We start from the raw sequence: 26,250 nt of genomic DNA on the forward strand, positions 1-26,250 counted from the left end.
AATATTGACAGGCACCAGTGGGTCCTTGTCACTAGCGACTCTGAAAGAGAAAAGGTGCAGCTGGCTATGGGGCATCCACTGATGCACACCTGGCATTCAGCTCTACTCTGAGGAATTGAGAGTGGGAGACGGGGCCCCCCCGCAGGCCTCTCAGCAGCCCCAAACCCAACAGGAAGGAAGAGGCAGCTGTGCTCCAATCAGTGGCAGCTAAAACGCTCCCGGGTCCATTTATTGGCCACATGACGTGGTCGTCAAGAGATAGGTTAAAAGGTAACCATGAGAACTAGTGTGATAAATGCCAGAAGTACGAGAGGGTCAACAGCAGTGGACAAGGCACAAGAGGTCTGCGTTGAAGGCACGCAGAGTCCCAGGGCTTGTGGCCAACAGGCCCGGCTCCGGCCTGCTGGAGCACGCGGCTGTCAGCGTCAGCATCCTGGTCAGCTCAGTGGAGCTGCGCGTCCAGCTCATATTTTTCACAGAACTTGTCGGTGAAGGGAATGCAGGTGAGGAACTCGCACCACTCGCAACGGACGGGATAGAAATAGAAGAGGACCACCAGGCCAGCCAGGAGGCCCAGGAAGACCACCTGGAAGACGATAATCTGGCAGCGCTTGCGGTACAGGTCGAACTTGCCAAAGCTGATGTAAGGCAGGAAGGCGAAGGAGAGGAAGAGGCCGCTGATGAAGCCTGAGATGTGGGCGAAGTTATCGATCCACGGCAGCAGCCCAAAGGTGAACAGGAAGAGCACCACCGCCAGCAGCTTGAAGAAGGCACGCCACGGCCGTGCCAGGATCTGCCAGCTCTGAAAGAGCTCCACGAAGAGGCAGGCCAGGATGCCAAACTGGGAGCCAGCGGGGCCCACCTGAGGAGAGAGGAGGTGGCCTTGAAGTGAACTGGAGCTTGAAGCAGAACCTGATGACCCAGGGCTGCCTCTCATCCATGGTTGGGTCAGGGTTGGGAGTCTTAAGTGATGCTTCTGGGACCCAAAGTGAGCACAAACTGGGCCTCACCTCTGCCCTATACGGCAGGAAGATGGCACTGGCGAGGTTCCCTGTGACACCACTCAGGATGTAAATGATGGCAATGCGGTGCCAGCCAGCCAGCTTCTCCAGGTCCCGCAGAACCGTCATCTGGAAGCAGACAGAGACCAGGCAATGCAGGACCCTGTGGGAAGGGTGCACTCAGCAGGAGGCAAGGGTCCCAGCCCTTCCCAGGACCCCTGAGGCCTCCCACCTCACCCAGGCCTACCCAGCCCATAGGGTGGTACTTGCCCAGCGTGTAGGAAGAGGGACAACCACAGGCGGTAGAACTGGTCAGGCACTTCGGGATTGAGGAAGGGCAGGAGCCCGCAGACGTCATCCATGCAATGCACCTGTGTAGATCAGGGCTGGTCAGCACCTGAAGTGGTGCGGGAGCAGGGACAAGCACCCCACAAGCCTACCTGAGAGCAGAGCGTGGCCTCCTCGTGGAAGTAACCCCGCATGAAGTCACAGTATTCTCGAGAGGTGATCTCACACCTGGGAAAAGGGGTGCCGCTGGGTCAGGCCACAGGCAGGGGCTCCTGACCACACCATACCACCCAGGTGCCTTTGTCAGTTTGAGGCCAGAGGGTGCAGGAGACAGCCTGTGAGCCTCCAACCCCACAAACCCCCAGCTATTGGCCTCATCTGTCAGCCTCTGTGCTCAGCTTGCACAAATGCAGTCCCCTGCGCCTCTCGCCACTTTCTCTTGACTGAGAAGGGAGGGCACAGTGCTCTGTACTTACCTGCCTTTGGTGCCAATGCAGCAAGGTCTGCCTGTGATGGCGCAGTCCATGTGGGGGTGGTTGGTGTGGTTCCCTGCGCTGTTCTTAGTGCAGATCTGGGCCACCAATGGGACGAGTCAGGGCCTGCCCCAACCCTGGTCCCAACCCTGCTCCAGGAGCACTGCCATGCCTTCCGCTGGTCTGTCAAGCCCAGCCATGCCCTCTGACCTCTTGACATGTCATTCTGCACCCCTGCTCTAATCAGTGCAGAAGTAAGTGCTAGCAAGGGGGCAGGCCTGGTGCCTGGCATCTGGAAACAGGTGGCCCCTATGAGAACCTTTGGCAGGCATGGGTAAGGTGCTTCCTCCACTACCAGGCGGACAGATGCCCCAGCAGGTCACAATTCCAGCTTACCGGCCATCTGGTGATGTCATCTGGCCACTCATGGGGGTCCTCGGAAGAGGGTTCATCACATACCCTGCATGAGACAAGTGTTTGATCAGGCCCTGGGTTCCCTCCCATCTGCCTCCACACACCCAGGCCCCAACAAGAGGCTGCCCAGAAACATGGACTGACCTGGGGTCCTGGTGACAGACGGAGCCGAACTGTCTCTTGTGGCCATCAAGTTCTGGGGCACTAGGATGAGTGGGCCACCTCACCCACACTGCTAACGTGGACTGCAGAGGACACAGGAAATCCCTGTCAGAACCCAGGAGTGTCTGGGTAGGTTGGCAAGGGCTTCCCAAGGCAGAAACTGAAAGCAAGACCAGTCTCCCTTATCCCTACAGCCTAACCTCTGAGCTGTACAATGCACTTTGGCAGGGGCCAACTAGTCTTATTCCTAATCGCTTATGGTAAGTGTCCTCAAACTTTTTATATGGGGCCAGTTCACTGTTCCTCAGACCACTGAGGCCAGACTATAGTTTAAAATAAAACTGAACCAATTCCTATGCACACTGCACATATCTTATTTTAAAGTAAATATAAAATGGGGGGACAAAATATTTTAAGATGTAGGACAAGTAAAATTAAATTGATCAACAAACTTACAAGTATTTCAATAGGAACTATGGGCCTGCTTTCAGCAGGACCGCTGCCTGAGAGTGAGAGGAGAAGTTAGACAGAAGGAGGGAAGTCAGAAAGTGCTGCACACATCCCACACGTGGACTGCGGGCCTGGGATGAGTCTGCTGCGAAGCAGGACAGGCAGCAGTGGCTAAAACACTGTGAGCCAGATAAATCAGTGAGCCACATATGGCCCACGGACCATAGTTTGAAGACCCCTGGCTTATGGGGATGTAGGTCTTGCACATGGCTGATCCAGGTTCAGTCCCATAGGGTCCTCTGAGCACTGACAGGAGTAATTACTGAGTGCAGAGCAAGGAGTATAAAGTCTGAGCATTGCTGAGTGTGTCCCCTCCCACAACAATAACAACAACAACCAAAAAAAAAAAAAAAAAAAAAAAAAAACCTTGTAAATCTCTTAGAATGAGAGATGAGCTGTGCACAGGGCCAAGAAATGGGGTTAGCACCTCCTACATAAACCTTTCAGACTGCACTGGGAAATTAACTTCCCTAAGACACTTGTGGAAAAAAACCTCTCCAAGAGGCCACCTAAGAAAGAAGTCTGGAGGAGGAAGGAGGAAGATGGTCTGTGGGGCCCAGCCACGAGGTGAGAACAGGTGCAGGAAGGCCACACACCGAGCACTCCTCCTCTGAAGTCTGCACACAGCCAGACTTATCGTTGCGCACGCAGCAGGCCGAGTGCTTCTCTCGCTCCCGGGCAGCACGGATGAGGTTGTGCACCTGCGGGTCCTGGCGCATGCAGGGTGAGAACTTGGCGCCCAGATGGATGAGCGCCTCCTGCAGGAGTGGCAAGAGCTGCTGTGGCCTCTGCCCACCACAGGCCCCACGCATCAAAGCCCAACCCGGCCCTGGCCTCACCGAGCTGGGCCCGACCCAGAAGTTCTCCTGCTGGACATACTTGACATTCTCATAGACCCCTCTGTTCCGAAGCACCTGAGAAATTGCAAGGAGATCAGTCTCCACATGGGCCCTCTCCTCCAGGAATGGGGCCAAAGGGGGAGGCTGGACTCCAGGGCCCAGGTCTGAGGGGGCTCCAGAGCTCACCGAATCTACAGTCTCGTGCTGCGAGAAGCCCACCGGCGCTATGCCATAGATGCACACAGCTAGAATGGTGACGAGCGAGTGCACAAAAGTGAGCCAGTAGGTGAAGAAGGGCCTGTAGGTGGAGAGTGGGCAGAGGTGGCGTCTGCAGCCTCCAACCTAAACCTGGAGCTGCCCGGCACTCGCTCCACCACCCAGGACCTACCTGTGGTCATCCATGTCCTCGATCTGGCGTTTGACGTAGCTGTCGATGCGTTTGCGGTAGGTGCGGTTGGTGAGCCGGCCCACCATGCCCAGGCCGTAGGGCCGCTTCTCCCTGGCGAAGAATTTGCGCACCGGCACGGCGATACGCTGGCCCCGGCGCTGCCCAGCTGTGCTCACCACCTCCTGCCGCAACCGCACCTTTGGCTGGGGGCCCCCAGGGGTCCCCTCCTTCTGCTTCCTCCAGCCACGCTCCAGAGGCCTGGGAGGAAGGGAAATCTCCGTGGGGCAGCCCCCCCAGAGGCTGCAGTTCTGCCAAAGGCACCCCATCATGTTTCTCCAAGTGCAGTCTTGTTCCACCTGGGCGCCCCAATCTCCACAGCTGAGTTGGGCTCTCCAGACCCTAGGTGACTCCAGCCCCTGGAGCCTGGCTGCTCCACATAAGCCTCCCCCCAAAGATCCCCACAAAACTCACAGCATCAAATGGCTACGCTCCAGCTCATTGCGGTCCAGTGCGCCCCCCGTGAGACCCGCTTGCTCTGGGCCTTTCTCCCAGTCCTTCAGTGCTGCCTCCGAGGGAGACTCAAACACCTCGTCTGGGTACGTGGACAGCTCCTCGTGGAGGACACCTTCCTGAGCAAACACTGCAGGTCAGGTGGGGAAGCCGCAACAGAGGGGATGTGGATGACATGCCACCCCACCCCCTGCCCCACCGCAGCACTGACCCGAGCAAAGAAGGACGTGTCAAGCTCCTCGGGGAACTCAACTGTGTCCTCCTCCAGGAAGCTGGCGGGAGTAAAGCTTCGGCGCTGCACCCGGCGGAGGGTGCCATCCCTCACGGACCGGCCCTGCCAGGGAGGACACGAACACAGGGCCTGGCTGCAGCTCAGATGCCACCAGCCCACCCCCCCGCTTCCCCAGCCCTGTGCCCACCTCTCAATGCCAGAGTTGCAACTCGGTTCCTACTCCACCCAGCCCCGTGTGCGGTTCAGACCCTGTGCCCACCTTCACCAGGGCTGCAGCTGCCCGGAAGCTCATCTTGGCCACCGACTCACGCTTGCGTCTCCGCGGGAGCCGGTTGAAACCCGAGCGGGAGCTGGAGAAGGAGCAGAGGGAGGCAGCACCCGGCGTGATGGGCGTGTGCGGGGCGCTCAGGCCATCGGCGGTATCATCCGCCACGCGGAAGGCCCTACCCCGGGCCAGGGGGTCTATGATCTGGCGGGAGGGAGGAGACGCTCAAATCTGGGGAGGCCCACCATGCACAAGGCTCCCTGGACCACTATGAGGACATCAGGTCTATGCCCAATGCACCCAGAACGGGGCCCAGAGTACAGTCCCAGAACCCTGTCATCTCCCCTTTCCCAGGCAACTTCTGGCACCTCATGGGGCCAGCAGACCTCTCCCCTCCCACCTAAGCTCTGCTCGGACTGGCTGGCCCAGGGGAGCAGGGCTGGGGCCGGCCATGCACCTTCTGCATGCCCAGCTGGCATGGCCCCACATATAGGGGTGGAGGCGTCTCAGTGCTGGTCAGGGATACGTTGTCCTGGCTCGGAAGGTCCAGCTCCCGCATGACCTGGGGCTTCAGCTTTCCATAACGCTGACTGCAGTGACGGAGGCTCTTGCGCTGCCATTTCTGGGTGCTGTCACTGTCTTTGCTCACTCCAAACCAGTCGGCTGTGCCCCTGCATGGAGGTAGGGCGCTCGGCGTGACCCAGTGTCATGCACCCCAGGTCTCCAGTCACTCCAGGGACCAGGGTCTCATGAGCAAGTCCTAACCAAGAGGGGTGGGTTCCAGGCCTGGGTACCCTCTGCAGAAACACAAACAACTCCAAATTTCCACCTGAGACGGGGACCCTGGCAACCCCATGTCAGAGCTCAGAACACAGCCAGAGCATGAAGAGATGAGGCAAACCTACACATGCTGTGAGCAGCCCTAGGACATGCAAGAGAGACCCCACAGGCACCTGCTGTTCGGGATCCAGGACCCCAATTCCAAGGAGGGGCTCATGTACCATGCACATGCCAGCTCATGCCAACACCTTTGTGCCCCGACGTGGGTACCTGAGCAGGGACCGAGAGAGAGACTGGCACTGCGGGAGAGCCCGGCGGGCGGCAGGGGAGCCCAAGAGGGGCAGGGTGTGGACACACCCAAAATGCACCTGTCGGCTGCTGAGGGGCCAGAGCGCGGGGTGAAGAAAACAGAGAAGGAGAAAGCGAGTGCTGAAGGGGTGAAGAGGCAGAGAGAGGTGGAAGCGGGAGGAAGGTGGGGCACCGTGGGGCAAAGTTGGCAAAGCCAAGACAGGAGGGGCCCTGCCCAATTCCAAGCCCCAACACCTACAGATGCCCACCCCCACTGCTTCCCGGTGCCCCACCAGCCCCAATCCACGCTGTGCGGGGAGGTGGCCTTGTACCTGCGGATGGTCTGCGTGATGGACATCTGCCGCTGCAGCGCTGATCGTCGGGGCTCATGGTGGGGAGAGGGGACATGGGCCGCCTCGGCTGGCATACTCACACTCCGCAGGAAAACCTGGCGTCTCAGAGGCTGGGCCACAGGGTCCCGGGGAAGGGGTGCTGTTGGGTGTGCCCACAGCCCCTGCTGGCCAGAGCTCACCTGCAGGGAGCTGGACTCCTCAGCCATGGGAGGTGCCGCCACCGGGATGTCCAGCTTCAGCCACGGCGGCTTTTTACGCTGCAGGCTGCTTGTGCTGTCTCTCCGGGCCTCACTCATGCTTGCAGCTGGCGCCAAACAGGCCTGGGGTGTGCACAATATCAGGGAACAGTCTCTGAAGGGACCTGGGACCAGACCCAAGAAGTGGGAACAGTGAGTCCCTAGGACAGAGTGACCACAAGAGCACAGGCCAGGGTCCAACCCCTTCATTTACTACACTCAGATCTTCTGGTTCAAAGACAGAAGCCACCTGGTTCAGGAATGCCATAGGGCAGGAATGGGGAGAGCACTGCAGGGATGATGGCAGCCACCAGGGGGCAAACTTTACCCAAAAACAAACGGCGCCAGGTTGCTGGGAGCATTGCCCCAACCTACCAGGGGCCCAGATGTAGAAGAGGACTCCCCCCGCTATGGTGCTCCACCTCTCATTTCATAAAACATCAGCTTCTCAAGGGTTGGGGAGTTTGATGCAAACATTGAACATGGATTCAATCCACATACAGAACCAAATGTAAGCCCTGAGCACAGCCAGCTGTGGCCCAAACTCCCAGGTCCCCAGGAAAAAAAAATACAAAGAGCAAAACTAAGACATCAGTTTTCCTAAATCTAACCCTATCCCTGCCAGCCCCTGCCAGCCTCATGAGCCAGTCTATGAAGGTAGTAGCACCAACCCCTGCCAGGAATCCACAGGCCTCCTAGGCCCTTCCTGAGCTCCCAAAGTCTTCTGAGTTTGGGAAGGGAGATTCTCACCCGAAGAGGGCTGGCAAAAACCCAAGACTGGGGGTGTTTGGTCCTACAAGGCCAAGCACTGCTGGGAGAAGCTTCTGAGCCCCCTGAACACTGCTTGGTTGGCTCAATCCCCCACCAAGACAAAAAGTCAGCATCCAGGGAGTGTCCCTAAGCATGGGGGGTGGGCACTGAGAGCAGATTTTGGCCAAATGACACTGAAGGACAGAGAACCCTAAATCCCTGAGCTCACTCAAAGTTCTGGTAACCAGGAGGAGCCACTCACTCAAGCCCCAGGAAACAGCTCCCAACTGGAGCCTCTTAACTGCTTGGAAGGGACGTAGATGAAGCTTCACCCACTGGCCTGAAGTCACTTAGTAATGGAAAGTCCTGGCCTGGCTAGTATGAGATCCTGTGTTCAGTCCTTGGTGCCACCCACACACACCTACCTGTTCCTGTGGTTCTGCTGTCTGGGGACACTGATGCTGGCAGGTGTATGAGGACACTGCCACCAACTGTGCCTTGGGCAAGCACCACAACCAAGTATGCATAAGTCCCAACAATAGTGACAGAAGGGACAAAAGGAGTTGGAGGGGGGACTTCAGTCCTGGTGGCAAAGTGAAACTGTTCAAAGACAAAGGTTTAGGGCCCGGAGAGATAGCACAGCGGTGTTTGCCTTGCAAACGGCTGATCCAGGACCAAAGGTGGTTGGTTCGAATCCCGGTGTCCCATATGGTCCCCCGTGCCTGCCAGGAGCTATTTCTGAGCAGACAGCCAGGAGTAACCCCTGAGCAATGCCGGGTGTGACCCAAAAACCAAAAAAAAAAAAAAAAAAGACAAAGGTTTAGGGCCAGAGTGGTAGGGTGTTTGCCTTGCATTTGGTTGACTCAGGATAGACCCAGATTCAATCCCCAGCATCCCAATATGATCCCCCAACCTGCCAGGAACTATTTCTGAGTGCAGAGCCAGGAAGAACCCCCTCAGTATTGCCGGGTGTGGCTAAAAATAAATAAATAAATAAATAAATAAATAAATAAATAAATAAATAAATAAATAAATAAAAAGGTTTGTTTTCCCGGAGGTCTCACATCAAGAGCATAACCAGACCCACTGAGGTTTGGCACACAGCCCCTCCTGGCCCTATAGGCCGTGGGACAAGAGCAGTACAACACACCCCTGTCCCCAAAGGCCTGATGCCCATCAGGGGCCACCCAGGACTCAGCTACAAGCCTCCCCCGCCCCCCAACCAACTCTATACCAACTAGAAACCTGCCAGGCTATCTATTGCCTGCATTCCCGAATGACCTTATTTTGACTCCCAGACAGGACCAACCACCCAACACCATGCAAAGGCACTGTTCCCACTTGAAATGATTCTACATGCACCGAGTAGGGGATTCATCATTCAGGATAGTCACAGGGCCATGCTGAGGAGCTGCCCTCAGAACTTGTCACTGTGGGCGAGCCCTCAGGAAAGTTCTTGGGACACAGCCCGCTCATTCACACCTTGTTTCTCATCTGGCTGTGCACTGGGGCCTTTCCACTCACAATGTCCCTGGCCCTTGGTGAGTCCAAAACATGAGTAAGAAGGCGGTCCCAAGAGGGGTGGAGAGGAAGACCAGTACTCCACACTCAACACGCACCACAGATCCAGGCCAGCCTCTGTGTCCCTGAGCGGGTCCAGTAACATGGCCCTGGAATGGGCCTCTTCCTCACTGTCCCTGCCCCTTTTCACAGATAGGGCAGTGACACTGGCAGTGTGGCTGGCTAGAAATACAGGCAGCTGGGACATCACTCTGAGTGACCCTCTGAGCCACAGCCACTGGTTAGGGAGAGTGCATAATCCCGTTAGGTTACACCTTATTTTTTTTTGGGGGGGGGTCACACCCGGCAGCGCTCAGGGGTTACTCCTGGCTCTACGCTCTTGGCAGATTCAGGGGACCATATGGGATGCCAGGATTCGAACCACCGTCCTTCTGCATGCAAAGCATGCAAGGCAAATGCCCTACCTACCTCCATGCTATCTCTCTGGCCCTGAGGTTACACCTCATTTTAACAAAGATCATCCCTGGTTCCTTTCTATGTTTGTTTACAACTTGGATTTACCCCAAATCAGAGATTGTCTTCCTTGTAAACCTGGGTGGGACTGGCTCAGGATAGCAGAGCTGTTCTGATTCTGTCCTTATTGTCCCACCCAGGGATGGTCTCTGGACTCAATAAAAACGTCAGGGCCAGAGAGATAGCATGCAGAAGGTTGGTGGTTCGAATCCCAGCATCCCATATGGTCCCCCGAGCCTGCCAGGAATGATTTCTGAGCGTAGAGCCTGGAGGAACCCCTGAGCGCTGCCGGGTGTGACCCCAAAACCAAAAAAAAAAAAAAAAAAAACACGGCAGTTCTGGCAGGGAGCTGGGTGGAGATACAAGGTAGAAGACTGCCAGGCTACATGTTTCACCCTCAGCCTGATTACTCCTTCGCCTGGGCTTGGAGATATGGCGCGTGGGGTGATTTCACAGCCCCCGATGTTTCTAAAAGGGTCTGAGCCACCTTCATTTCATCCCTGCAGGCAGTTGACCTCCCAGCCTCAACATTCTGCCTAGAAAATGGTGCGGCCCCTCTGAGGCCTGGAGAGGGTCAGCTCAGAGAGTGCCCTTGGGGACTGTCAAGTGGAAATTGGCTTTGCATGGAGGCCCAGATTCTGACACAGCACTGCAGGCTTCCCTGATCACTGCTGAGTGTAAACCAAAATCTAAAACCTAAGCACAGGGCTAGAGCAATAGCAAGAGCAGTAGAGTTTGCCTTGCTCATGACTAACCCGGGATAAACCTGACTTCAATCCCTGACATCCCATCTGGTTCCGAGCCAGGAGCGATTTTTGAGCACAGTGCCAGCAGTAATCATTGAGCACTGCCAGGTGTAACCCTCCCCCCCCCCAAAAAAAAAAAACCATTTAAGTGCAAAGAAACAGCCTTGGGACACTGCTAGGAACTGTTGGTATCCTCTCAGTCATGCTAGAAAGCCTTTGTCAGCTGAGGGTTCATGTCACCACATATGTCTAGCCCCAGTTCCGGTCACAGTTCCTCTTGCCTGAAAGTCTCTGCAACTTCTGTCCCACCCAGCCCAGTCTTCAGGCCTGGCAGTCCGGGTCAGCACCCCCATACTAGGCAAGCACTGTGTATTACTGTGTATTCCTTGAGTCCAGTGTGTGCCATCTGTCTTGCCCCTTCAGTCTACAATGTCACAACAGCCCACCGTACTCAATAAGCACAGATGGAACCAAGCCAAGGCTGACAAGGACAGGACCCCGAAGATGGCTCTGACCAGGGTTAGGATGTGGGGCTGAGCCTAGCACAGGGCTCCTGCCCTTCTGCCCAGCATCTCTGGCCCCTGCCAGCAATTTGATCCAGTCTGTGAAAGTGGCACCAACCCCTGCCTATATACACAGACCTCCCACATGCATCCTGGGCCCCCCATTGTCTTCTGGGCTCAGGATAGAGGAAGAAAGCCGTTCTTCCTTCAAAACATTCATCCTGATGCCACAGCTCCTGGGTCTGCCCTTCCCTGAGCATCAATTGGGTGACACTCACAGAGGGGACATGCTCCAGAGTGGGCCTGCGGGTACAGGAAGGAGGACCAGGCCCAGGCAGACAAAGAGTCTGGGCTGGGGAGAGGCTCAGTGCCCGCCCAAAGGAGACAGTGGCTCAGTGTCTACGCCTACTGGGCACACAGGGGGCTCTTGTTCCCAGAGAGCCCTGGAGGGAACCCCAACAGCATCTCCATTCCGCTGACCCCTCAATGCGGGAAAAGACACAGCCAGGGTCACGGAGCATCTGAGTCACTCTGGCAGCAGTGAAGCTGCCAGCCAGGAGCTGAGAAGATGCCGGAGGCAGCAGGGTCCACATATATGGTGAGGCCAAGGGGTCTGCTGCAGCTGGCAGAGCAGCTGGTGGTGCCTTCTCAGAGCCACCCTCAGGGGCGATGAGACCCTCCGGCTGGTGCTGTTCTTGGGAGTGAGGGGCAGGAAGCTGGAACCCCAACAGGACACCAGCTCGGACCAAGATGCCGAACACAGCCTAGCACACTCTTCACTGCTGCACACAGATGTTGCGCACAACCCATACATACATGGACATGGGCGCATGTGGACTTGAACACATGGGCACACATGAGTTTGCAATATAGACTACATGGATTCGTACATACATGAATACACATGGATCTGTACACACAGACACACATGGGCATGGGCATGAGTGTGCACATACAAGACATGCATGGATTTGTACATACATGGACGTGTGTGGACATACGTGGAATGCACATAAACACTCATGAGTGTGTACACACAGAGACATGCATGGGCACAAATGAGCCAAATAGGCATGGCTGGACATGGACACATATGGGCATGCACATGAATGAATGAACATGCGCAAAGCTGTGCACCCATATGTGGACATTGTGCATGTTTATAGGGCATCACACACACATATGGACATGCTCACACAGCGGGGTATGTACACATGGCATGAGCACATGGACACACGCACACGTAGCAACAACTGACTCAAAACCAGAAGCTGGTGGCAGTAAACAGCTCAGGATGGCGGCCTGGAGCCAGTGTAAGGGTGTGCCACAAGAGCAGTGGGTTGGCCACCTGAGGTTAGCAGGAGCAATGGATCCCACCTGGGGACACCTGTCCAGAAGTGCCCCACGTCCAGGAGGACCACTCCACCAATCTCGCTCCTGAATTCTGACCCTCAGGGTCCCAGGCCCCCTGTACTCCTGGGGTGGGAAGCACCAGGTGTGAAGCCTTTCTCCGTCACAAATTACTGGATGCCTCAGGGAGTCACCTGGCCTCTGCTCTCACCAGGACCAGGAAAACATTGGAACAATGTGGGCAGTCCCCACTCCAGCAAATCCCACCTTCCTGTAGAAGGAGGTTAGAGGGGTCCAGGGCCAGCTAAGACCCCGCTGCTGGTCCCTCCTCCTGCCCACACTTGTGCTCACACTAGATAACATGTGGAAACCAGGAACAGGAGAGCCTGGACACCTTCTCTAAGAAAGAGTGACCCTCGGGAGCCTGACCAGGTAAGGGGTGCAGAGGTGGGAAAGTAGAACTAGTCCTGGGACAGGGAACAAGCCAGCCTGGCAGTACAGAAGGCCCAGAATGAGAGGCCTGGGCTCTTTGTGTTAGATGGGTAGTGGCAGGGAGCCCCCAGACTCTATGAGGCCTGAACTGACCACCAACAGTCACAAACAGCAGTGCTGTGGGGTTTCTCTTCTGGGATCCCAATAGGAGCTGAAGGCATCCATGCAGAGGGAGCACCCACATCCCAGCACAGAGCGGTGAATAGCTGGGCACCCAGACCTACCCTTGCTATCCCTGTGTGCAGACCCTCAGACTCAGCAAGCCCTTCTGGAAGCACCACATGCGGAAAACAGGCTGAGGAGGGGAGACCAGGTCCCTGAAGTGTATTTCCAGGGGATAAGGAGCATGGCAGGCCAGTCTCAAAACAAACCCACTCCCCACTGACCCAGTCCAACCCCTAGGATCTTCTAACAAAAGAAACTGATGCTCAGAACCAGGCAACGGCAGATCACCAAGCCTTCCAGGGCTCCAAGAGCTTGAGGTCAACGGGTTCAGAACCATAGTTCAGGGAGGGCATTGCGCTTGCATGTAGCTTGCATGTAACTGACCCTGGGTTTGAGCCCCGGCACGCCATATGGTCCCCTGAGCTGGCCAGGAGAACTTCCTGAGCACAGACTCGGGAGTAAGCCCTGTGCATTGCTGGGTGTGACCCCAAACAAAATTAAAAATTAGGGGCCAGGGGACTGGAGAGATAGCATGGAGGTAAAGCGTTTGCCTTGTATGCAGAAGTACGGTGGTTTAAATCCTGGCATCTCATATGGTCCCCTGAGCCTGCCAGGCGCGATTTCTGAGCCAGGAGTAACCCCTGAAAGCTGCCAGGTGTGATCCTTCCCTCCCCCAAAAAAAGAAGAAAAATTAGGGGCCGGATTGATAGCACAGCGGTAGGGCATTTGCTTTGCACAACACAAGACGGACCCTGGTTCGAATCCCAGCATCCCCTATGGTCCCCAGAGGAGCGATTTCTGAGTGTAGAGACAGGAGTATCCCCTGAGCGCTGTCGAGTGTGACCTCAAAAAATAAAAATAATAATTAAAAAAAAGACTTGGGTTAAAGTCTATGCAGCTGGGAGCCACCAGTGGGCTGGAGCAGACTATCGTGGATCCCTCGGGACAGTTCTGAGGGCTGCTAGTCCCAGTTTCACAGTACGGAGAGGAAGTCACCCTCAAACAGAGTCAACCCAGAAAGAAGCAGAGGCGCAGCAAATTGATCTGTGAGGAAAGATGATCTGGTCACAGACACGGAGATGGGGAACTGGAGCTGGCTGGGTGCATGCAGCTCATATCCCAAGGGAAAAGAAAATGGGGTGCTCTGAGGAAGGAGAGTGGGATACTCCCACTCTTGTCTGGAACAAGGCCCAGACAATGCAAGGAGGTGAGGAAGCAGGTGTGAAGGGGTGAAGGAGGTGAAAGAGGCTGGAGTGAAGGAGGCAGGCGAGGACCATAGCCAACTGCTCTGCGTTTCTTGGTTTCTTTGGGCAGCCTCTGGGTCCAGCCTTCTGACCTGTGAGTGCCCTCCCGCTCCTGCTGGGCTCCAGCAAAAGGCTCTCATGGCCCTGAAGTTCTCAGGATTTTTCAAGGTCCCCCTCAACCCCAGCTGCTATCTCTGGTTCCTTCGGAGTGGGGAGTACCCGGCACCCAGCTGGGCCAAACCTGAAAAGCCAGTTTCATCCAGGAACCATCTCCAGGAGAAAGTCCCAGAGCGGGGAAGGGGCCTCACCCCACCCCCGACTCCCAGATTCCGGACGGAACAGGGGCTTGGGCCGGAAGGGTGGGGTTGTCCGGGGAAGGGGGGACACTCGCCATGCAGCCCGCGGACAGGCCCGGGTGGGGAGGCCCTGTCTCCGGCCCAGGAAGGCCGCATCCGGCAGGGGAAGGGGCGCCGGGGCCAAGTCTGGGTTTCCAGTGGGGAGAGGGGGCAGAGCTCGGCGGTGCCACGGTGCGCGCAGGATACCCGCGAACCGGGTCGAACCCGGCCCGGGGCTCCGGCTGCAGACGCCGCCCGACCCGGGGAAGCGTGGGGAGCTCCGATCCCGGACCCGGGGACCCTCCGCTGCCCGGGCTGCAGGGCTGGAGTCGGGCTGTCTGTCCGGCCGGCCAGGGCGCACGGACGTGCTAATCCGGCCACGGGCTATTTTTGCGCGCGCCGGGCGCGGAATCCAGGGCCGGGCCGCCTGGGGAACTCCGGCGGGGAAGTTCTCGCGGCCGCCTCCGGGAACGGGCCTGCCCGGCCCGGCCTGGCCCCAGCCCGGCCCGGCCCGGCCCCCGCACCGCGCGCCCCGCCGGTCCCCAGCCCTGCCCAGTGCCGCCTGCGCGCGCGCGCGCGGTGCCAACTTACCGCGTCCGGCGCGCGGTGCTCGGGGGTCCTGCGGGCTCCGGGCTTAGAGCCCCGCCGCCGCCACCGCCGCTGCCGGCCCGTCCGGCCCGCCGCCCGGGAATGCCATGGAGCGAGGGGCGTGCGCCGGGGGCGGGCCCGGCCTCCGGAGGGGGCGGCCGCGCTGACTCAGGGCTCTGGAATGCGCCAGGCTCGCCTGGCCAGCGAGCCGCCTCCTCCGGGCTGGCCGCCGGGCTCCCCTTGCGAGTGTCCGCGGGGGACCCCCGGGGCTCTGGGGGTGAGTCTGGAGGGTATGGGTGGAGGATGGAGGGCCGCTGACCCCGCAGGATGGAGACCCTCGTGGGCGAGTAACCTCTCTAGGAGAGCGTCTTGCATGCGGGATGTCAGTGAGTCCTGCCCTGGGCATGTCCTGAGACTGTAGCTCAGGGAACAGCGCCCCAAGATCCGAGCCCGACTGAGGGACCACGGCCACAAGTGCGGGGAAGCAGCAGTATTAGGTAACCGTGCATAAGCACCTGCACACGCACCATCGCTTCTTGCTCACATCTGAGCTTAAATCACTGCACTACCCCCCCCCACACACACACAGGTACCAACACCCTGACCACATGCACATCACCAGCCGTGCACTCGTGTGCCTGGCCCCTCTGACTCTGCTCACCCCTTGTTCTTGGATCTGCCTACACACTGAACTCACGCCAGTTCCACATCCTCACACCTACTCACACTAACACACCCTTACATCCATTCGTTGATGACCCAGTGGCATACACACTCTAAAAAAAAAAAAAAAGGGCCCGGGCGGTGGCGCTAAAGGTAAGGTGCCTGCCTTGCCTGCGCTAGCCTTGGACGGACCGCGGTTCGATCCCCCGGCGTCCCATATGGTCCCCCAAGAAGCCAGGAGCAACTTCTGAGCGCATAGCCAGGAGTAACCCCTGAGCATCACAGGGTGTGGCCCAAAAACCAAAAAAAAAAAAAAAAGGGGGAACCTTTTGGGCCTTAAGCACTCTGAGAAAGGCTGGGAATGAGAAAGGGGGTGAAAGGCCAAAGACTGGGTACGTAGGACTCAGTTGGAAGAACCAGAAGTCGGAATGGGAGGGGCCCTTCTCACCTCAGAGAACAAAGAATGTGCAGTTCCTTGGGACCCTCTGTGGGGATCAGAACCCCAACTTCTCAAGCTTAAGATCCTAAAACGTGTCCTCAGGCCCAAATGTGCCTGCTGGTGTCCCTCTCGGCTGCTGCCCTGAATGCACACAGCAGTTTGATCCTGTGCTACAGGAAAATACAGTTGACAACTGGAACCAAAGTTGGCAGCTACCAACTTAGAGGCTGACCCGGGATCCTGAGCCAAAAGGAACCTCTGGCTGTGTGTGTCCTCAGCAAGCCATGAGCAGAGGGTGCCTGAGGCACTGTGGCTATTGCAAAAGGCGGTTCCCAGGCCAGAACAAAGGGAGCTGGGGATGAGAGTAGGAGCAGAATGGGGGTCCAACAGGTGTGTGTCCCCTGGAGACCAGGGACTGTGCCTTGGGATCGCACAGGCTCTCTGCAGCCCAACCCACCAGCCCTGGTTCACCAGGTTCTCAGCTTGAGACACGAGACTCTGGCTGGGAAATCTCTGCCCTCCTGGATGACCCGGCTAATCAGGCAGGGCTAGTGGCAGCCTGATCTCTGAAGTCTGGGCTCTCCCAGACCCACCCCAAGACAGGCCCCAGAGCTGGGTCATCCTGCAGACTGGCTGCAGTGCATCACACAGGCCCCATTTCATGGCCCTGCAACCCTGCAGCCCAGGCCTTCACAGAAGGTGCTGCCTTGCCCCAAAGCATGCTCTTCTTCAGGGAGGGTGGGTCACCGTGTCAAGTGACAGGTCGTGACCACCTCCTAGGACCCCCAGACACAGAGGCAAACCCTCACCTTACAGCCACTGCTCTGGGCACATCTGACCTCTCGTCTCTCCTCCCCACATAATTATGTTGCCTTGGGTAGATCCAAGACCCTCGAGTCCTCTGTCACTCTAGTGCTCTCAGGAGGTCCTGGCATCAGAGGAATGGAAATGAAAATGACAGCTGGCCACACTGCCCAGCAAGTGGGCAAGTGACAGGGCTGGGCAGAGCCTGGGTATTCCAGGGCTTTATGTGAGGTCGAAGGGGGTGGGAGCACTGACCAGTGGGAGCTTCTACCAGCCTCTGCAATCCTCCCTCAGTCACAGGGCCTTGGGGGAGTGGGAAGGGACGCTAAGATGAATCCAGGATCAGCTTGTGGCAATCTGGAGAGAAGGTGGCCACAGACAGCTGAGCTATCAGGGCACAGCTGAATCCAGGCCCAGAAGGAAAACTGGTAGCAAGACCCAGCCAGGAGGGCGCATGTCCTCAAACACACTCGTGACCACCCCTCTGTCCAGGGAGCCAGGAAGCTGGAGAGTGGCGTGAGTTCTGATGGCCTGGCCTCCCCTTTCACTGTGTCCTGAGGGCCTGGTGGGACAGTGCTGGCCTCTGAGCTTGGCTGACATGCAGTGCTTTCTCCCTGGGGGGGGGGGGGGACTACAAACCAAGCCCCATCACAAGGGTATCCAATCATGCCTCTCCCAGCTCAGAGCAGACGGAGGCGGACCATCCCCCCTTGTGTGGCCCCGGCCAGCTGCCCTGCAGACCAGAGTGGGAACAGTCCACCCACCACTTCCAACTTGTGGTGGGGCCTCAGACCACAGACCAGGAAGTGGGGGGATTGCAAGGGGTTGCGCAAGCCCCAGTGCTCAGCCGGAACATCTGGAGAAGTGGGTTGCTGGCACTGGGCCGGCCTCCTCCTCCTCTTGGGGGGCCAGGCCTCCCTTCCCAGTCTCTCTGAGGAGCATGTGAATGCCCCAAGACCTCTTCTATGCCATGCCCCACTTGGAAAATGTGAAGAGCCCTCTCCACAGAGGGTCTCAGTTTCCGCCCTAGAGGGGGAAGGAAGAAAAGGGAGCTGGCACCAAGACTACAGGCAGGAAGGGGTCAAGGTTCCAGCAGAGCGGCTGGGCTGGCCGGGAGGCGTGTAGGAGAGAAGAAAAGGGGTGGGTGGCCTCCACCCAGCACGGATTGATTCTGGGCGCCCGCCCGGCCCCCGGAAACGGCACAGCCGCAAAGCAAACAGCGGGTGGCTTCCCACACTTCGGGCTCAGGGCTGCTGGCCGGGCTCCAGCAAGCTCACCCCGGGAAGTGAGCGGACTCCCAGCCCTCGGACCCAAGCTCTGCGAGGACGATCCCAAAGGGATCTTCTGGACAGCCAGGCGCCCGGCCCACTGCCCCATCTCCGCCTCCCTTAGCACCCCGGCTGCGCCCCCTCCATCTCCTCCGCCTCAGAGACGACTGGAGGTGAAGTGCAGGACTCAGCGAGCTCGGGCACCCGGGAGCACTTGAGGTGGGCAGCGGGGTGTCCTCGCTTCCACGCTCCGCGCGGACTAGGGGGTGTGGCCAGCAACGGGGCGTGGTCTCGGAGGGGCGTGGTCACGGAGGGGCGTGGTCTGGTAGGGCTTTCCCTCTTCTGCGCAGGCGTCGCCCCGCCCCGTCTGCCGCGCTTCCGGCTTGGGCCGTCCCGCCCTCCCAAGCTGCGCGCAGATGTCCAAGCGCCGGGGATCCCAGGTGAGTGTCCCGCCCGGAGCGGGCCAGGGGTCCCGGGTGTCCCACCGCCGGAGTGCACCGGTAATGGACGCCCTGGGGTCCAGCGCGGCGACTTCCTTGTCCCGGAGCAGAGCTGGAGAGACTGGAGCCCAGGGAGACTCACACACACACACCCAACATGCACACACACACCAGCATACACACACACACACACACACACACACACACACACACACACACACACACACACACACACACACCAGCATGCGACCCTCCTCATCAGCCTCTGTCTGTTCCCGGTCATAAGGACCCCTGACGGCTTGGGATACCTGGTGGTGCTTTAGGATTTGGAACATGGTTTGGCGGTAGAGCACTTGCCTTCCCCGCGTGTGTTTTGATCCCATACAGGGGTGTGGGGAGTGATCAGAAACTCAGATGAGATTCCACGTCCTGAGTGGGAACTGGGAGTGCCAACTCCACTTCCCAGGCTTGGTGCCGCTGTGCCAGGGCCTATGATCTTTGCTTCTCCACTGTTCTTCAGGTCTGCACTGTAGTCGTACCACCATGCTCAGGCGTGCAGGCAGTGCCCAGGCTCGTGTTGCCAGGCAGGGCAAACGTGACATTCTGTTTGAACCTGATGTCTCAGGATTTGTAGATTGGGAAACTGAGGCAGGCAGGCACATATAGCCCTGGAGCTTCCTACTCTGACTTCATCACACAATCATTTGTCTTTTGTTTACACAGTGTATTTTGTCCTGCCCCATCCAGTTTTCCCACAGAATGGGGCTGAAAAGACAGCGACTATTGGCAACACAGCAGCCTAGTCAAAGCACACAGAATGGAACCTGGACACCCGCCCCCAAGGAGCCCTGCTTGAGGTCGCCCTGCACCTCAGACCTCCAGCGCAGTATTTACTTCTCAGGTCCAAAGGTGCACCCTCCTCGACTGGGAACTGAGTTCTTTGACCAGCCTGCAGTCTCCCTGGCCCGGGCACTTCTGGGACAGGTAAAGTCAATGCACTGTGACCACTGCACATCAGGCTCCTATCCCTGATGTGGCCCACACTTGTTCGTGCATAACCAGGATGGCGTGACCTATAGTCAGTCCACTTGGAAAAACATGAGATTGTGAGGTTGTGATGTTGCTCACTTGCTCTGAGCACCAAGGATAGGAATACCTTTACCTATCTTCACCTGGGGCCCAGGAGACAGGATCCCCTTCCAACTGGTTCCCTCCAGAATATGTGGTGTACTGTGCCCCGAATCTGTGAGGAGCTGCGTTTGCATCCACCCCTGTGCAGAGATCTAGCAGTGGTCCTCAAACTATGGCCCGTGGGCCACATATTGTATTTGTATCTGTTTTGTTTCTTCATTGCAAAATAATATATATGCAGTGTGCATAATAATTCGTTCATAAGCTTTGTTTTTACTATAGCCAGACCCTCCAATGGTCTGAGGGACAGTGAACTGGCCCCCTGTTTAAAAAGTTTGAGGACCCCTGTTAGTTTTTCTGTGTGGGCAGTGGCCCCTGACTGCCTGGCATCAGGACTGGAGAGCTATAACAGCCTCTCCAGCTGCACACAGACCAGAATCTGGAGTAGAGCATGAGGACTACCCAGCGCCCATGGGAGCAGAGTCAGTCACCATGCAGAATGGGTACATTAGCACCTGACTGCCACCCAGATGTGTCACTTCTGTCTGGAGCCAACCACCGGGTGCCAAACTCTAGGCCTGCTTTCTTTTTTTGTTTTGGGCCATAGCCTATGGTGCTCAGGGGTTACTCCTGACTGCAATCAGAAATTGCTCCTGGCAGGCTCAGAGGACCATATGGGATGCCAGAGATCGAATCCGGGTACTTCTTGGGTCGGCTGTTTGCAAAGCAAATGTCCTATTAGCTGTGCTAACACTCTGGCCTCCTAAGCCTTCTTTCTGTTCCTCCAAGACCACCTCCCTGTTTCCAAGAGTAGGCAGTTCTAACCCTATTGGAGTAGGGAAGGAGTACTGGAGTGATTCCGAGGAGTACAATGGGAAGGTGCTTTCTGTTTATTCACTTAAAGATGGTAAATTTCTGGGGCCAGAGCATGGGCACAAGCAGTAGAGCATTTGTCTTGCACACACTAACCTAGTACGGACCATGGTTTGATCTCCTGGCATCCCATATGGTCCCCCAAGACAGGAGCGATTTCTGAGTGCATAGCCAGGAGTAACTCCTGAGCATCACCAGGTGTGACCCGAAAACCAAAAAACCAAAGCAAAACAAAAAAAAAAGATGGTAGATTTCTGTGCTCAGGCCAGAGCATTGCAGGTAGAGCATTTGCTTTGCACGTGGCCAACCAAGTCTGCCAGGAATAATTTCTAAGCACAAAGCCAGAAGTAACTAACCCCTGAGCAACACTGGGTGTGCATCCCCCCACCAAAAAGAGAGAAGATAGATTTCTAGGAGTGCATATAGTGATTTTTCTCCTGCAAAGGCCACAAAAAAATAGAGAACCTCTGCTCTCTGCTCTCCAAGTTCTATAGTGCCCTGTGTCCTAAAAAGAGTGTGGGCCTTTAGGTGCTGGTGGTCAAGGGCAATCAGTGTCTGTGACTGATAAAAATGCTTGGCTAGGAGTGGGGTATCAGGTGAAGGGCTGTGGAGAGGACTTGCCCCTGGACAAGGAGGATGCTTTCAGCTGTGAGTGCCAGAGAGCCTTCTGGAAGCACCTAAGTTATAAAAAGTCCGTGACCTCACATGAAGTGTCACAAAAGCCAAAGGACTTCCAGTGAAAGATTGTGGCCCAGGCTCCCCTCAGGTTGCCCAAGCAATCATGTTCAAGATTGCTTGGGCTTGGGGATGGAGAGATAGCATAGAGGTAGGGCATTTGCCTTGCATGCAGGATGGTGGTTTGAATCTCGGCATCCCATATGGTCCCCTGAGCATGACAGGAACAATTTCTGAGTATAGAGCCAGGAGTAACCCCTGAGCGCTGCTGGGTGTGACCCAAAAAAAAAAGAAAAAAATGTTGCTTGAACTTGGGCAAAGCTGTATCCATCAGAGGACCTGCTTCCTTGTGTGTGCCTGTGCTCAAGGACAGCCTTTCCACTACCTCACAGATCCTTGTCAGCCTTGGCCCATATGCTCACAGCCCTGAGCAGCCTGTCACAATAGCAATGTGTTGTTGGGCCGGGAGAGATAGCAGTGGTATTTGCTTTGCAAGCAGCTGATCCAGGACCAAAGGTGGTTGGTTCGAATCCCGGTGTCCCATATGGTCCCCCGTGCCTGCCAGGAGCTATTTCTGAGCAGACAGCCAGGAGTAACCCCTGAGCAATGCCGGGTGTAACCCAAAAATGAAGAAAAAAAAAAAAAAAAAAGCAATGTGTTGTCATAACAACTCAGACGTTCTTCCAGTCCCCTTTTGTTTTTTCTGGTTTTTGAGTCACACCCGGTGGTTACTCCAGGCTGTCTGCTCAGAAAGAGCTCCTGGCAGGCACGGGGGACCATATGGGACACCGGGATTCGAACCAAGCACCTTTGGTCCTGGATCGGCTGCTTGCAAGGCAAACGCTGCTGTGCTATCTCTCTGGGCCCTCCAGTCCCCTTTTGACAGAGGATGATGTGTCCCCCACGACCTTGGCACCAGAAGATACTTGTTTGGGTGGAATGAGGCTGCCTTTCTCACCAAAGATACTGGTTAAGCCAAAAGATGGATGCCTTGGGTGACTGCTCAATTCCCTCGACACCAGTCCTTCTTCCTGTCCTGTCTCTTGAGTGTTGGCTTCCAGTCTACCCACTGGGCATCCAGATCCCAGCACCCCACCTTACCCTATCACACTGGCCATAGCCACATAGCCCAGGACTTCCTGGGCAAAGGCTGGTACTAGGAATGCAGCTGCAGCTAAATCCAGTATGCCACACAGTGAGCCCTGGAAAATGGACCTGTGGCTGCAAACACTGGGCATAACTGTTGGCTTCTAAGGCTACACATGACCAAGGAGCAGTTACCACTGTGGAGCTCAGTGTTTGCACTCCAGAGCCCATCCCTGGCTTCCCTGAGAACTGGGTCCTGCTGGTACCCTGAGCTGCACCTACTGTCTCATTCCTACAGCTGGCTACCGCCAGGATGCTACACACATACAAAAAGGCCGTTAGGACTAGGTAGGGACACTGAGTGTGAGGGTGTCTAGATCTTTTGTGGTGGGAGAGTAGAGTCGGGGGGCCACATGATATGTTGGGTTGAACCCAGATCCTGTACATACAAAACCAGCATCTTACACCATCCTCTTCTCGGATCCCACCTTCAGGTCTTGGTCCGGCGACTCCCTGATGGCACAGAGCTCCGTGGCCGCATCGTGGAGACTGAGGCATACTTGGGGCCAGAGGATGAAGCCGCCCACTCAAAGGGAGGCCGGCAGACCCCCCGCAACCGTGGCATGTTCATGAAGCCAGGGACTTTGTATGTGTACCTCATCTATGGCATGTACTTCTGCATTAATGTGTCCAGCCAAGGTGAGCAGTGATGGGACTTGACTAGGGAGCAGGAGGCCTGGACTAGGTCAGTCCCACTTGCAGCTGGGGGTTGTATGGGAGGGGGACAGGGAATTGAGCAAGGAGGTGCCATTGCTGAGCTAGTTGTGGTTCAGGAGCTGGGGGTGCTTTGACAGAATAGCTGGAGATGCTGAGGCCCCCAGGAAAAGGTCATGGTTGATCTGAGCTCAAAGCAGACAGGGCCTACTTCAAGATGGTGTCCCAGTGGCTCAGGAACAGGGGGAGGGGGGACGGTTGTAGGGAAATGGTGAGATGGATAGGGACTGGGCCAAATTCTGGCAGGAAGATCTGCCAGGCAGCAAATCAATTACAGGATATAGATCAATTGTTCTCAGCCATGCTGGGGGACAGTCATTGGCAGTGTTCTGGAACTGCCTGTATTTTGTGAGCAGGAGCTGTTCTCTGGGAAGTCTTGGAAGGAACAGCCCATGGCACTGTTTCTAAGGGATCTGCCATCCCCTTGGGCGAACTAGTATCGGTCATATTGGCTTGTGTATCTTCTTTCCCAGCCTTCACCAAGGGAGCCAGCAGGGGGGCAGGGCAGGGCAGCACAGGGCAGCTGCACATTTGTTGAGTGAATCCAGTAAAGGGGGCCTTGCCTACCTAAAATGTACAGCTGGGCTGAACACTGCCAATGCCACAGGATACCCATGGCCGGTTGTGTCTGGCACAGACCAGGTGCTGAGGTGATAATCAGGATTTATCACCCTTAAGAGCTCTTTCTGGGCCCCTCACATGAGGTGGGGGTGTTGTTGGCACCCAGGGCTGAATAAGGGCAGATGGGAATGCCAGAGCTGAGCAGAGCAATCAGTGAGGATATGGATATGTGCAGGAAGGCACCAAGCTGGTGTGCGAATGTGGGGGAGGGACTGGCACAGAGCTGGGGGAGCCACTGACCCTGGTTCAATCCCTGGCACTGCATATGGTCCTTAAGCACTACCAGGAGTGATTTCTGAGCACAGCATCAGAATAAGCTCTTAGCACCACTGGTCTGTTGTCACCCCAAAACAAGAAAAATGACTAAACACAAAATAGAAGAGGGTGGAGAAGCCAGAGAGATAGTACAATGGATAGGGCACTTGCTTTGCACCTGGAGGGTTTGATCTCTGGAACCCCATTTGGTCTTCTGAGGCTTCACAGGAGGGAGCACTGAGTGAAGAGATAGGAGTAAGCCCTGAGTACAACTAGGTGTGCCCCCCCCAAAAAAAAATGGTGCTGATGATGGGGTGGGGGAAATCTAGCTATTCCTTTGACCCCTCTGTAGGCCTCACAGGAGGCTTGGTGAAATGAAGAGGGACATGTGTGGCACCCTTAAGAGATTAGGGTAGCAGGGGGGAAAAAATCATCATTGTAGGAATGAACTTCGAGGCTTACTTGCTTTTCAGTCTGGTTCCTTTAGAATTCAGTTAAGGAACACCCATCTCCTCCCACTGACTGCCACTTGCCAGACAACCTTGCTGCATTAACCCATCTGACTCTAGGTGCTGACTGGGAGGCCAGGAATAGGCCCCAAAATGCGGCCTTTCCTCTCAGGCTTGGCCTCTTAGACACTATGTGATAGCATAAATCAAGGAAATCAGAATAAAGCAGCCTTGCTGGAAGATCAGAACCCCTCTGGCCAGGGTCAATGCTCTGAGCCTGCCTACCATTCAGAGCTAAGGGAACTGAGGACAGACCCATCATCTTTTTATTCAGGGTGGGAGGGTTGACACCCCAGTGGTGCTCAGGGGTTACTCCTGGCTCTGCCCTCCAATCACTGCTCATGGTGCTAAGGTAACCATATGGGGTGCTCAAGATTGAACCCAGGTCAGCCTCAACCAAAGCAAGCTCTCTCCCTGCTGTACTTCTTCTCTGGCTTCAGATACACCTTCTTGAACAAGGCCGTAGGCCTGGGCATCAGCCTTCCATCTCTGCTACCAAAGCAGTGTCAACTGGTCAGGGGGCCAGAATAGGAGTCCAAGGGGGATGAGGCCTCTACTGCAAACAAGAGTAGGCTCATAGGGTACCTGGTGCTGTCTGTCTGCCCAATATAGTGTGGGGCTGGATGGGGCACCCTGGGGCCTGGTAGGGATGGTCCACGCTGCTTCCTGTGGGGTGACCATGCCCAAACACCATCAGCCAGCATTCAGGATTCACAGGGGTGGTGAATGCAGGTGTGTAAGGAACTGGTCCCAGCTGCTCTAGACAAGGCAGCTGCTGCTGTCCGGGGAGTATGGGGAAAGGCACAACATCCAGGCTTCTGTGTCTCCCAGGAGATGGGGCGTGTGTCCTGCTGCGAGCACTAGAACCCCTGGAGGGCCAGGAGACCATGCGACAGCTTCGCAGCACCAACCGGAAGAGCATGGCCAGTCGAACCCTCAAAGACCGTGAGCTCTGCAGTGGACCCTCCAAGCTGTGCCAGGCCCTGGCTATTGATAAGAGCTTCGATCAGCGAGACCTGGCCGAGGATGAGGCTATGTGGCTGGAGCACGGCTCCCTGACACCCAATGGATCAGCTGTGGTGGCAGCAGCCAGAGTGGGCATTGGCCATGCGGGAGAGTGGACCCGGAAACCACTACGCTTCTATGTCCGGGGTAGTCCTTGGGTCAGCGTAGTAGATAGAGCAGCTGAGCAGGAGATTCAGACCTGAACAAGGAGCTACTCATACTTTTTTTTTAACTGTTTCAAACCAAATAAATAATTTATTTGTAGAAGGTTGCAGACTATGCCAAACCTCCTTGCCATGGTCTCTCCCTCCCCCCCACCCCCCCAGACCCTGCGTTCATAGCAGAACACACAGAGGTACAGTTACTTCTTCTGGTCCCACAATCCTGGGTGCAGATAGAAAAGGAGACTGGTACAAACATACCTGCAGGTAAGAGTAAGATGCATTTCACTAGGCCACAGAGGCCTGTGTGTCTCCTCACCAACAGCAGGCCAAGTTAGCCCAGGACCTCATGCCTCCCCTGACACCTGTAACTGCTTGCCAGGAGCCTGGGGTAAGACACACACCAAGAAAAGCCCACAATAGCTGGTAGAAATGGGTCCACTTACAGAGCAATGTGACTGTGCAGGGTCTCCTACTTTCTTTTGAGGAGAGGGCTTCTGATTACACTCAGGGATCATACCTGGCGGGGCTTGGTGGTGCCAGGGATCAAACTCAGGTCGGACTTGTGCAAAAACAAGCACCTTGCTGTACCTCTGAGGC

The 26,250-nt window shown here is 56.3% G+C and overlaps 2 protein-coding genes across 3 annotated transcripts; one reads left to right on the plus strand and one right to left on the minus strand.

Moving 5' to 3' along the window:
* Positions 1-191: 191 nt before the first annotated feature.
* On the minus strand, positions 192-15,025 carry RHBDF1 (rhomboid 5 homolog 1). The gene is made up of 17 exons (XM_049767962.1): positions 14,950-15,025; positions 6,483-6,823; positions 5,540-5,753; positions 5,077-5,286; positions 4,797-4,919; positions 4,547-4,704; positions 4,076-4,333; positions 3,874-3,985; positions 3,688-3,762; positions 3,445-3,606; positions 2,321-2,421; positions 2,159-2,222; positions 1,766-1,860; positions 1,442-1,517; positions 1,272-1,372; positions 1,011-1,164; positions 192-862 (listed from the first exon to the last, which is right to left on the minus strand). Exons 2-17 carry the CDS (start codon positions 6,797-6,799, stop codon positions 443-445), a joined length of 2,640 nt encoding a protein of 879 aa, XP_049623919.1. The 5' UTR covers positions 6,800-6,823; positions 14,950-15,025; the 3' UTR covers positions 192-442.
* Positions 15,026-15,090: 65 nt separating this feature from the next.
* On the plus strand, positions 15,091-25,763 carry MPG (N-methylpurine DNA glycosylase). Of its 2 annotated transcripts, none has more exons than XM_049767988.1 (5): positions 15,091-15,332; positions 18,471-18,560; positions 19,308-19,544; positions 22,820-23,024; positions 25,316-25,763. In XM_049767988.1, the coding sequence occupies exons 1-5, from the start codon at positions 15,327-15,329 to the stop codon at positions 25,690-25,692; spliced, it is 915 nt and encodes a 304-aa protein (XP_049623945.1). In that variant the 5' UTR covers positions 15,091-15,326; the 3' UTR covers positions 25,693-25,763. The 2 variants fall into 2 exon arrangements, with proteins under 2 accessions (XP_049623945.1, XP_049623946.1); XM_049767989.1 differs by having other exon boundaries at positions 25,319-25,763.
* The last annotated feature ends 487 nt before the right edge of the window (positions 25,764-26,250 follow it).

Source organism: Suncus etruscus, chromosome 2 (assembly GCF_024139225.1).
Source record: "Suncus etruscus isolate mSunEtr1 chromosome 2, mSunEtr1.pri.cur, whole genome shotgun sequence".
NCBI classification, from domain to species: domain Eukaryota; kingdom Metazoa; phylum Chordata; class Mammalia; order Eulipotyphla; family Soricidae; genus Suncus; species Suncus etruscus.

Coding starts and splice junctions, on each gene's coding strand:
- RHBDF1 (XM_049767962.1), bottom strand. CDS start 6,799: ATGAGTGAGGCCCGGAGAGACAGCACAAGCAGCCTGCAGCGTAAAAAG. Junction 5,287..5,539: donor GCCAGCTGGGCATGCAGAAG/GTGCATGGCCGG, acceptor CCCTCCCGCCAG/ATCATAGACCCCCTGGCCCG. Junction 3,763..3,873: donor AGCACGAGACTGTAGATTCG/GTGAGCTCTGGA, acceptor GCAATTTCTCAG/GTGCTTCGGAACAGAGGGGT.
- MPG (XM_049767988.1), top strand. Junction 18,561..19,307: donor CCAAGCGCCGGGGATCCCAG/GTGAGTGTCCCG, acceptor TGCCCCATCCAG/TTTTCCCACAGAATGGGGCT. Junction 19,545..22,819: donor CCCGGGCACTTCTGGGACAG/GTAAAGTCAATG, acceptor TCCCACCTTCAG/GTCTTGGTCCGGCGACTCCC.